At 54.4% G+C, this 11,062-nt stretch overlaps 1 protein-coding gene across 1 annotated transcript in view; it reads left to right on the plus strand.

Moving 5' to 3' along the window:
* The window catches only part of WFS1 (wolframin ER transmembrane glycoprotein), a 28,198-nt gene extending 17,407 nt beyond the window's left edge, over window positions 1–10,791 (plus strand). Inside the window, exons 5-9 of the mRNA XM_007956310.1 lie at window positions 128–272; window positions 1,835–2,005; window positions 2,124–2,204; window positions 2,769–2,923; window positions 8,980–10,791. Coding sequence (XP_007954501.1) covers window positions 128–272; window positions 1,835–2,005; window positions 2,124–2,204; window positions 2,769–2,923; window positions 8,980–10,791 — 2,364 coding nt within the window. The remainder of the gene's footprint in view (window positions 1–127; window positions 273–1,834; window positions 2,006–2,123; window positions 2,205–2,768; window positions 2,924–8,979) is intronic.
* Window positions 10,792–11,062: the final 271 nt, after the last annotated feature.

The following is an 11,062-nucleotide window of genomic DNA, read 5'->3' on the forward strand; positions in this document are numbered from 1 at the left end:
GTCTGTGGGCTGGGGACTTGACTGGGGGCAGAGCCAGGCCTGTGCTGGCCCTGGGCTGCAGTTTCTCCATCTGGGGGGCAGAGAGACCAGGCGGGCACAAGCCTTTCATTCTGTGTACTCCTTGCAGGTGGCACGGCACTACCTGCGGCTGGCCAGCGAGACGGATGAGGAGCTCAACAGCTGTACAGCCGTGGGCTGGCTGGTCCTTGCGGCAAAGCACGGCCGGCGGGAGGCTGTCCGCCTGCTGCGCCGGTGCCTGGCGGACAGGAAAGGTGGGCATGCTCGGGCGTGACCCCCAGGAACCCAGTGCAGGGCTGTGGGATCCAGCACCGTGTACATCCTGTTTGTGGCCATACCCACTGCTGGGCTACTGGGTCGGACCATAGCATCTGGCCTGGTGCATCTCCGTTCCCGTGGTCAGGATGGGGTCTGTGAATGGTAGTTACCACCCCTTTTCTTCTGGATTCTGATGAGAAAAGCAGGTCCTGGAGCAGTGAAGAGGGTCAGTGGGCTGAGGCCAGCCACTCCCCCGAGCAGGCTGCCCATCCAGGGTGGGCAGAGCTGCCAGGGGCCTCAGTCCCTCAGATGCTGTGGGAGAGGCAGGGGAGGAACCTGTGTTCGTGGTTGGCCTTGGGAAGAGGGGGAAGGGAGGGCGTGAGGCCAGGGCAGACAGGACTGGAACCTGCATGAGCCCAACCTTCCCAGCCCCAGGGAGGCTGGGGCACAGGCGGGCTTGGTGACAGCAGTCGTGGCCCAGGCATCCCCAGTGAGGGCGGTCATGGCCCCAGTGCCCCAGGTGATGGCAGTCATCATGGCCCAGGGGTTCTCAGGTGTCCCTGGTGAGGGCAGTCATGGCCCTGGTGCCGCAGGTGACAGCAGTCGTGGCCCAGGGATTCTCAGGTGTCACCGGTGAGGGCAGTCATGGCTCCAGTCATCCAGGGGTTCTCAAGCATCCCCGGTGAGGGCAGTCATGGCTCCAGTGCCCCAGGTGATGGCAGTCATCATGGCCCAGGGGTTCTCAGGTGTCCCTGGTAAGGGCAGTTGTGGTCCTGGTGCCCCAGGTGACAGCTGTCGTGGCCTAGGGGTTCTCAGGCGTCCCTGGTGAGGGCAGTCATGGCGTCAGGGCCGGTGACAGCAGTCGTGGCCCAGGGGTTTCTCAGGCGCCCCTGGTGAGGGCAGTTGTGGCCCAGGGATTCTCAGGCATCCCTGGTGAGGGCAGTCGTGGCTCCAGTCATCCAGGGGTTCTCAGGCGTCCCCGGTGAGGGCAAACATGGCCCCGGTGCCCCAGGTGATGGCAGTCATCATGGCCCAGGGGTTCTCAGGTGTCCTTGGTAAGGGCAGTTGTGGTCCTGGTGCCCCAGGTGACAGCTGTCGTGGCCCAGGGGTTCTCAGGTGTCCTGGTGAGCACAGTCATGGCCCTGGTGCCCCAGGTGATGGCAGTCATCATGGCCCAGGGGTTCTCAGGTGTCCCTGGTAAGGGCAGTTGTGGTCCTGGTGCCCCAGGTGACAGCAGTCATGGCCCAGAGGTTTCTCAGGCGCCCCTGGTGAGGGCAGTTGTGGCCCAGGGATTCTCAGGCATCCCCGGTGAGGGCAGTCATGGCTCCAGTCATCCAGGGGTTCTCAGGCGTCCCCGGTGAGGGCAAACATGGCCCCGGTGCCCCAGGTGATGGCAGTCATCACGGCCCAGGGGTTCTCAGGTGTCCCTGGTAAGGGCGGTTGTGGTCCTGGTGCCCCAGGTGACAGCAGTCGTGGCCCAGGGGTTCTCAGGCGTCCCCGGTGAGCGCAGGCATGGCCCTGGTGCCCCAGGTGACAGCAGATGTGGTCCTTCCTGCAGGCATCACCTCTGAGAACGAGCAGCAGGTGCAGGAGCTGACCTCAGAGACGGAGCTGGAGCGGGCGGTTCGCAAGGCGGCCCTGGTCATGTACTGGAGGCTCAACCCCAGGAAGGAGAAGCGCGTGGCCGTGTCAGAGCTGCTGGAGAACGTGGGCCAGGTCGATGGGCACGGTGCGTGTGCAGCCTGACTGGGGGGCCTGGGTACCAGGTCTGTAGGCTGTGTCCGGGCTGTGGGGCTGGGGCTGCCAGAGGAATGGCCACCGGGGTCTCACCTGCCGTGTCCCCACAGATGGGGGAACCCGGCCAGGCCCCGTCCCCAAGGCCCTGCAGAAGCAGAGGCGGATGCTGGAGCGTCTGGTCAGCAGTGAGTGTGAGTACCGCCGCACCCCTGGCTTACCATCCCAGCTCCTACCCAGCAGCCTGCCTCCCCAAGACTGCTGCAGGCCCCACCCACTCTCCCCTGGGGACCCAGGCCAGTCCCTGCCAGGACATGAGAGCACAAGTGGGTGGGCAGTGAATGGGTGTGGAGTGTGTCTGGTCTGGTCCATTCAGGGCGACCTGTCCCGGGTCAGTGTTCCAGGCACAAGGCACCTCTCTGAGGGAGGGGCGACATGAGCCAGAGACCAGCAGCAGGGCCAGCAATGGATGTATTGGAGTACCCCCGGGGAGTCCGCTGTGGTGGGGAACAAGTGGGCCCGGGCAGAGGGGTCACTGACCTAGGGGAGCACAGCACAGGTCGTAGGGAACAGGCTGCAGGGCAGGGAGGTGGCTCTCTGCAACCCTCCCTCACCAGTCCAGCCTGATTGTCTCCACCCCCCTGTGCCCTCATCAGCCATGTACCAGCTCAGTGTGCTGCCCCGATTGTCTGCCCCTACTGGCACCTGGGCTCTGTCTCGGCCCTGGGGGGACCCACATGCTCTCTCACCTGCTGCAGCCAAAAACTACATTGCTCCGGATGACTTTGTGGAGATCACCAAGAAGTACGCTAAGGGCATCATCCCGAGCGGCCTGTGCCTGCCGGACGGGGATGGGGATGACGATGACGAGCTGGCTGGGAGGAGCCCTGAGGACCTACCGCTGCACCTGAAGGTGAGGGCACCTGGCCCGTGCAGGCACCAAGCACTCCTGCCCTAGTGACGGGTCCTGGGGCCACCCTGCAGGGCTTCTGTTCTCTGTTGAACTCCTTTCAGCTGATAGCCTAATCACACTACGTTACACAACTGGACTTATAAGCAGCATCACGATAAATGGAGAAAAGATTAAAGTTGTCAAAGACTTCACATTGCTTGGTTCTACAGTCGACACCAATGGAAGCAGCAGTCAGGACATCAGACGACGTATAGCACTGGGCAAGTGGGCTGCAAAGGACCTCTTTCAAGTGCTGAAGAGCAAAGATGTCTCCTTGAGGACTAACGTGCACCTGACACAAGCCGTGGTATTTTCAGTCACCTCATATGCATATGAGAGCTGGACAATGAGTAAGGAAGACCAAAGAAGAGTTGATACTTTTGAGTTGTGGTGCTGGCAAAGAATGCTGAAATACCATGGATTGCTAAAAGATCTAACAAATCTGTCCTGGAGGAAGTGCAGCAGGAATGGCCAGACTTCGTCTCACCTACTTTGGTCATATTGTCAGAAGAGACCATTCCCTGGAGAAGGATGTCATGTTTGGTAAGGTGGAGGGTTGACAAAGGAGGGAAGGCCCTCAACGAGATGGAATGGCACAGTTGCTGTGGCGACAGGCTCAAGTATAGCAGGGATCATGGAGCTGGCACAAGACCAGGCAGTGTTTCCTTCTGTTGTTCATAGGGTCGCTACGAGTTGAGGACAACGGCACCTAACAACAACACAATAACAACAACATAGTAGAGTACGGAACAGCAGCTAGCCTCTACCCACTGCCATAGAGTCAATTCTGACCCACAGCGCCCCTAGAGGACAGAATGGCACTGCCCCAAAGGGTCTCCAAGGCTGTCAATCTTCACAGAAGCAAAGCCCAAACCACACCCACTGCCATGGAGTTGATTTTGACTCACAGCGCCCCTAAAGGGCAGAGTGGAACTGCCTGCCCCACAGGGTTTCCAAAGCTGTCAGTTTGTTATATTGTGGTGGCTTGTGTGTTACTGTGAGGCTGGAGGCTATGCCACTGGTATTTAAAATCCAGCAGAGTCACCCATGGTAGAGAGGTTTCAGCAGAACTTCCAGACTAATGCAGACTCAGAAAAAGGAGGGGGCCATCCACTTCTCAAAGAATTGGCCAGTGAATAGCAGTGAAACACTGTCTGATATATTACTGGAAAACCTGAGGAATAGCCCTGAAACATTGTCTGAAATAGTGCCGGAAGATGAGGCCCTCAGGTCAGAAGGCACTCAAAATACAACTGGAGAAGAGCTGCCTCCTAAAAGTAGAGTCTACTTTAATGACATGGATGGAGTAAAGCTTTCAGGACGCACATCTACTGATGAGGCACAACTCAAAATGGGAAGAAACAGCTGCAAACACCCATTAATAATCAAAACATGGGATATACGAAGTATGTTGTTGTTGCTAGGTGCCATCGAGTCATCTCCAACTCACAGGGACCCTATGTACTACAGAACGAAACGCCCCTAGTCCCGCGCCAGCTCCACAATCCCTGCTATACTTGAGTTCATTGATGCAGCACTGTTTCAATCGATCTCGTTGAGGGCCTTCCCCTCTTCCATTGACCCTCCACCTTACCAAGCATGACGTCCTTCTCCAGGGAGTGGTTCCTTCTGACAGCATGACCAGAGTAGGTGAGACGAAGTCTGGCCATTCTCACTTCCAAGGAGCATTCCAGCTATACTTCCTCCAGGACAGATTTGTTAGATCTTTTAGCAGTACGTGGTACTCTCAACATTTTCTCCAACACAACTCAAAACCATCAACTCTTCTTTGGTCTTCCTTATTCATTGTCCAGCTCTCACGTGTATATGAGGTGATTGAAAATACCACGGCTTGTGTCAGGTGCACCTTAGTCCTCAAGGAGACATCTTTCTCTTCAGCACTTGAAAGAGGTATTTTGCAGCCAACTTGCCCAGTGCTATATGTTGTCTGATGTCCTGACTGCTGCTTCCATTGGTGTTAATTCTAGAACCAAGCAATGTGAAGTCTTTGACAACTCTAAACTTCTCCATTTATCATGATGCTGCTTAGAGGTCCAGTTGTGAGGATTTTTGTTTTCTTTTTATTGAGATGTAATCAATACTGCAGGTTGTGGTCTTCAATCTTCATCAATAAGTGCTTCAAGTCATCCTCACTTTCAGCAGGAAAAGTTGTGTCATCAGTGTATCACAGGTTGTTAATGTATGAAGTATGAATCTAGGAAAATTGGAAGTTGACAAAAATGAACTGGAATGCATGAAAATCAGTATCTTAGGCATTACTGAGCTGAAATGGACCAGTTTTGGCCATTTTGAATCAGAAGACCATATGATCTACTATGCCGGGAATGACAAATTGAAAAGCAATGGCATGGCATTCATCGTCACAAAGGATGTTTCGAGATCTGTCCTGAAGTACAGTGCTGTCAGTGATAGGATAATATCCATACACCTACAAGGAAGACCAGTTAATACTACTACTATTCAAATTTACACACCAACCACCAAAGCCAAAAACAAGGAAAATTAACATTTTTACCAATTTTGACAGTTTGACCAAATATGCAATCAAGATATATTGATGATTACTGGTGATTGGGATGAAAAAGTTGGAGGAAAAGAAAAATCACCAGTAGTTGGAAAATGCAGCCTTGGTTATAGAAATGATGCTGGAGACTGCATGATAGAATTTTGCAAGACCAACCACTTATTCATTGCAAATACATTTTTTCAACAACACAAACAGCAGCTATACACATGGACTTAGCCAGACGGAGTACACAGGAATCAGACTGACTACATCTGTGGCAAGAGGCAATGGAGAAGCTCAATATCTTCAGCCAAAACAAGGCTAGAAGCTGACTGTGGAACAGACCATCAATTGCTCATATGCAAATTCAAGTTGAAGCTGAAGACAATTAAGTCCACAAGAGGCAAAATATGACATTGATTATATCCCTCCTGAATTTAGAGACCATCTAAAGAATAGATTTGATGCATTGAACACCAGTGACCAAAAACCAGAGGAATTGTGTGATGACATCAAGAATATCATCCATGAGAAAAGTAAAAGGTCATTAAAAAGACAGGAAAGGAAGAAAAGACCAAAATGGATGTCAGAAGGGACTCGGAAATTGCCCTTGAACTGAGAGTAGCTAAAACAAATGGAAGAATCGACAAGATAGGAGAGCTGAACAGAAGATTTCAAAGAGCAGCTCAAGAAGACAAAGTCAGTTATTATAATGAAACGTGCAAAGACCTGAAATTGTTGTTGTTGTTATGTGCTGTCCAGTTGGATCTGACTCATAGCGACCCCTCATTGGGTTTCTGAGCCAGTATCACTACGGAAGTAGATTGCCCAGCCTTCCTTCTGAGGAGTGGCTAGTGGGTTTGAACCGCCAGCCTTCTGAATAGCAGTCAAGTGCCTTAGGCATTGTACTACCTAAAAGGGAAGAACACGCTCAGCATTTCTCAAGTGGAAAGAACTGAGGAAAAATTTAAGCCTCAAATTGCAGTATTGAAAGATTCCATGGGCAATATGTTGAATGATGCAGGAAACACCAAAGGAAGATGAGATGAATGGAATACACAGTCACTATACCAAAAAGAATTGGTAGATGGTCATCCATTTCAGGAGGTGGCATATGGTCAAGAACCAATGGTATTGAAGGAAGAAGTCGAAGCTGTACTGAAGGAATTGGTGAAGAACAAAGGTCCAGGAGTTGACAGAATACCCACTGAGATGTTTCAACAAACAGATGCCCCTCTGGAGGCACTCACTCAGCTATGCCAAGAGATTTGGAAGACAGCTACCTGGCCAGCTGACTGGAAGAGATCCATATTTGTACCCATTCCAAAGAAAGGTGATCCACCAGAATGTGGAAATTATTGTGCAATATCATTAATATCACACGCAAGTAAAATCTTACTGAAGATAATTCAAAAATAGTTGCAGCAGTATATTGACAGAGAACTTCCAGAAGTGCAAGCTGGATTCAGAAGGGGACATGGAGCAAGGGATATCATAGCTGATGTCAGATGGATCTTGTTTCAAAGCAAAACCAGAAAGATGTTTGCCAAAGGAGCAAGGAAGCCACATGTTCTGACCTCCTCTAACCCCACAAGAGGAAGACAGAATCGCCATCAGTAGCCCAAGGTCTATTCCAGGCAGGCCAAACATGCTGCCTCCCTCCAGCCCTTTCACCAACCCTGACACCAACCGTTCCTCCCACAGCACTCACCACCTTTCTGCTGGGTTAGATAATTCACTGCAGTGGCCACACAGAACTCACAGATTATGGGGTTTATTAGGGAAGCACAGGCTACAATTCAAGTTCAGGAAAAATGTTCAGTCTCTCTCCCAGCCCACCATCTCTCAGCCAACAGTCTCTCTCCCAGCAGTATGTGTCTCTTGCATCTCTTTCCCAGCAGCCCGTGTCTCTCAGGAGCATGTCCTTCCTCAGCCAGAAGTCAGCGAGTTCTGCCTCTAGGAGGCCTCCTTTTGAGCCCTGCAGAGTGGCCAAACCAACCAATCATAACAGCAGAATTCTAAGCACCTGAGAGAGAGCGAGAACCTCCCAGAGCATTGTTCTGGCCACTCCCAACAGAGATACCCCAGACGGACAACTTTCGCAATGCTAAAAGAACAGATCTGTCCTGGAGGAAGTGCAGCTGGAATGCTCCGTGGAAGCGAGAATGGCTAGACTTCATCTCACCTACTTTGGTCATGTTGTCAGAAGGGACCATTCCCTGGAGAAGGATGCCATGCTTGGTAAGGTGGAGGGTCAACAAAAAAGGGGAAGGCCCTCAACGAGATGGACTGACACGGTGGCTGAAGTGATGGGCTCAGGTACAGTAAGGATCGTGAGGCTGGCGCAGGACCGGGCAGTGTTTCATTCTTCTGTGCGTAGGGTCACTATTGAGTCAGAGACAACTCAACGGCGCCTAACGACAACAGCAGCAGTTAGTTTCCTGTGGAAGCTCACATGATTGATTTTAGACCTCTCTTCTTTTCTGATACAGTTGTTCAGTGCTATACGTTTCCTCCAAGCATGGCTTTCTTCGAATCCCACAAATTCTGAGCAGTTATATTTTCATTTTCATTCTGTTCAAAATAGTCTTCAATTTCTCTTGAGACTTTTTCTTAAACCATATATTATTTTTCAGTGTGGTGTTTGATTTCCACATATGCAGGGGTTTTCCTTGTATCTTTCTATTGTTGATTTCTGCTTTAATTCCCTTCTTGTCTGAGAACCTACTCTGCGTGACTTCTGTTAGTCCGAATTTGTTAAGGTGGCTGTATGGCCCGGAACGTGGTCGCTCGTGGTGAATGTGCGTGTGAGCTGCAGCAGAGTGTGTGTGGTGCTGTTGGTGGATGGCGTAGTCTACGCGTCTGTTCCGTCTGCTTGATTGGTGGTGCTGTTCAGTTCCGCTCTGTCCTTGCTGGTTTTCTGCCTGCTGGCTCTGTTGGTTACTGACAGAGGGTGAGCCTCCCTGGTTTCCCGCAGTCCTGTCAGCTTCTGCCTCACGTATTTGCCGCTCTGTCATCAGACGCATACATGTTCAGGATTGTGTGTGTTGGAGAGCTGGCCCCTTCGTCGCTGTATGGAGCCCCTCTTGCTCCTGGTAATTTTCGGGCTTGAAATCTGCTTTGTGTGAAGCTGATGCTACCTTGGCTTTCTTCTGGTTGGCATCAGCCGGCAGATCTTTCTCTTTCCTCTGGATGGACTGTGCCTCTGCATTTAAGGTAGTTTCCTGCAGACAGCACGTCTTGTATTTTTACCAAACCCTCCAATCTCTGTCTTGTACTTGGCGTATTTACGCTGCTCACATCTAACGTGATTGTCAATCCAGGTCATGGCTGGCTGGTCTCCCGACTGCTCACCTTGTGATCAGGGCTGTGGTGGGAACACAACTGAGCGAGCTGGCTATTCTGCTGGGAGCTGGGGGCTGGAGAGGGCGGAGCGCTGGGCAGCGCGGGGAGTCCTCGTCCCGGCTCATACGCCCCTCTCGCCCCCCAGGTGGTCAGGTACCCCCTGCACACCATCATGGAGATTAAGGAGTACCTCATCGACGTGGCCTCCAAGGCGGGCATGCACTGGCTGTCCACCATCGTGCCCACCCACCACCTCCACGCCCTGCTCGTCTTCTTTGTCCTCAGCAACCTGACCATAGACTTCTTCGCCTTCTGCATCCCCCTGGTGGTCTTCTACCTGTCCTTCTTGTCCATGGTCATCTGCACCCTCAAGGTGTTCCAGGACAGCCGGGCCTGGGAGAGCTTCCGCACACTCACCGACCTGCTGCTGCGCTTCGAGCCCGGCCTGGACGTGGAGCAGGCCGAGGGCAACTTCGGCTGGAACCACCTGGAGCCCTACGTCCACTTCCTGCTGTCCGTCTTCTTCGTCATCTTCTCCTTCCCCGTGGCCAGCAAGGACTGGGTGCCCTGCTCCGAGCTGGCCCTGGTGGCTGTCTTCTTCACCGTGACCAGCTACGCCAGCCTGGGCACCTCGGCCGAGCCTCACACTCGCCGGGCGCTGGCCACCGAGGTGGCGGCAGGCCTGCTGTCGCTGCTGCCCACCCTGCCCCTTGACTGCCAGCTGCTGAAGCTGCTCAGCCAGACCCTGCTCCGCGTGCCCCTGGGCCGTCTGGTGGTGCTGAACCTCGGTGTGCCCTGCCTGCTGTACCTGCACCTCTTCTACTGCTTCTTCCGCATGGCGCGGCTCAGGCACTTCAAGGGCACCTACTGCTACCTGGTGCCCTACCTGGTCTGCTTCATGTGGTGTGAGCTCGCCGTGGTGCTGCTGCTGGAGTCCACCGGCCTGGGGCTGGTGCGGGCCTCCGTCGGCTACCTGCTCTTCGTCTTCGCCCTCCCCATGCTGGTGGTGGGGCTGGGCCTGCTGGGCCTGGTGCAGCTGGCACGCTGGGTCGTGTCCCTGGAGCTGACCAAGGCAGCCGTCACGGTGCTGGCGTGCGGCGTCCCGCTGCTGCTGCTGCGCTGGGGCGCCGGGGCCCGCGCCTCGGTGGCCAGCGCGCTGCACTCCCTGACCCGCAGCTCCATGGTCAAGCTCATCCTGGTCTGGGTCTCGGCCGTGGTGCTCTTCTGCTGGTTCTACGTGTACCGCTCAGAGGGCATGAAGGTGTACAACTCCACGCTGACCTGGCCTCAGTATGCTGCCCTGTGCGGGCCACGTGCCTGGCGGGAGACCAACATGGCACGCACGCAGATCCTCTGCAGCCACCTGGAGGGCCACCGCGTCACCTGGACGGGCCGCTTCAAGTACGTGCGGGTGACGGAGATCGACAACAGCGCTGAAGCGACCATCAACATGCTGCCCTTCGCCGTGGGCGACTGGCTGCGCTGCCTGTACGGGGAGGCCTACCCGTCCTGCGGTGCCGGCGGTGCCCCCACTGCTGAGCAGGAGCTGTGCCGCCTCAAACTGCTGGCCCAGCACCGCTGCCACATCAAGCACTGGGACCGCTACAAGTTCGAGCTCACGGTGGGCATGCTGCGCGGCAGCACCAACGGCACACGCAGCGCCGAGGAGGATGACGTCACGAAGGACATCGTGTTGCGCGCCAGCAACGAGTTCCGCGCCGTGTTGCTGGGCCTGCGCCAGGGTAGCCTCGTGGAGTTCAGCACTGTGCTGGAGGGCCGTCTGGGCAGCAAGTGGCCCGTCTTCGAGCTGAAGGCCATCAGCTGCCTCAACTGCCCAGCGCAGCCCTCACCGGCCCCGCGGCACGTCAAGCTTGAGCATGACTGGCGCAGCACCGTACACGGGGCCCTCAAGTTTGCCTTCAACTTCTTCTTCTTCCCGTTTCTGTCAGCCACATGAGGACGCGCCCCACGTGCGCCTGGCCCCAATGCAGGTGCCGAGTGTGTGTGTGAGGGTGCATTGTATGTGTGTACACGTGGGTGTGTGCTACATGGATGGATGGACGTGTGTGTGCATGTGTTCATGGGGGTGTTTGTTCATGGGGGTGTGTAGCCATGGGTGTGTGCTGCATGGATGGATGGATGTGTGTGTGCATGGGTGTATGTGTTCTCGGGTGTGTGTAGCCATGGGTGTGTGCTGCATGGATGGATGGATACGTGCCTGTGTGTAC

This window comes from Orycteropus afer, unplaced genomic scaffold, assembly GCF_000298275.1.
Source record: "Orycteropus afer afer isolate SDZICR_OR568_19922 unplaced genomic scaffold, OryAfe1.0 scaffold00605, whole genome shotgun sequence".
In the NCBI taxonomy this organism is placed as follows: Eukaryota; Metazoa; Chordata; class Mammalia; order Tubulidentata; family Orycteropodidae; genus Orycteropus; species Orycteropus afer.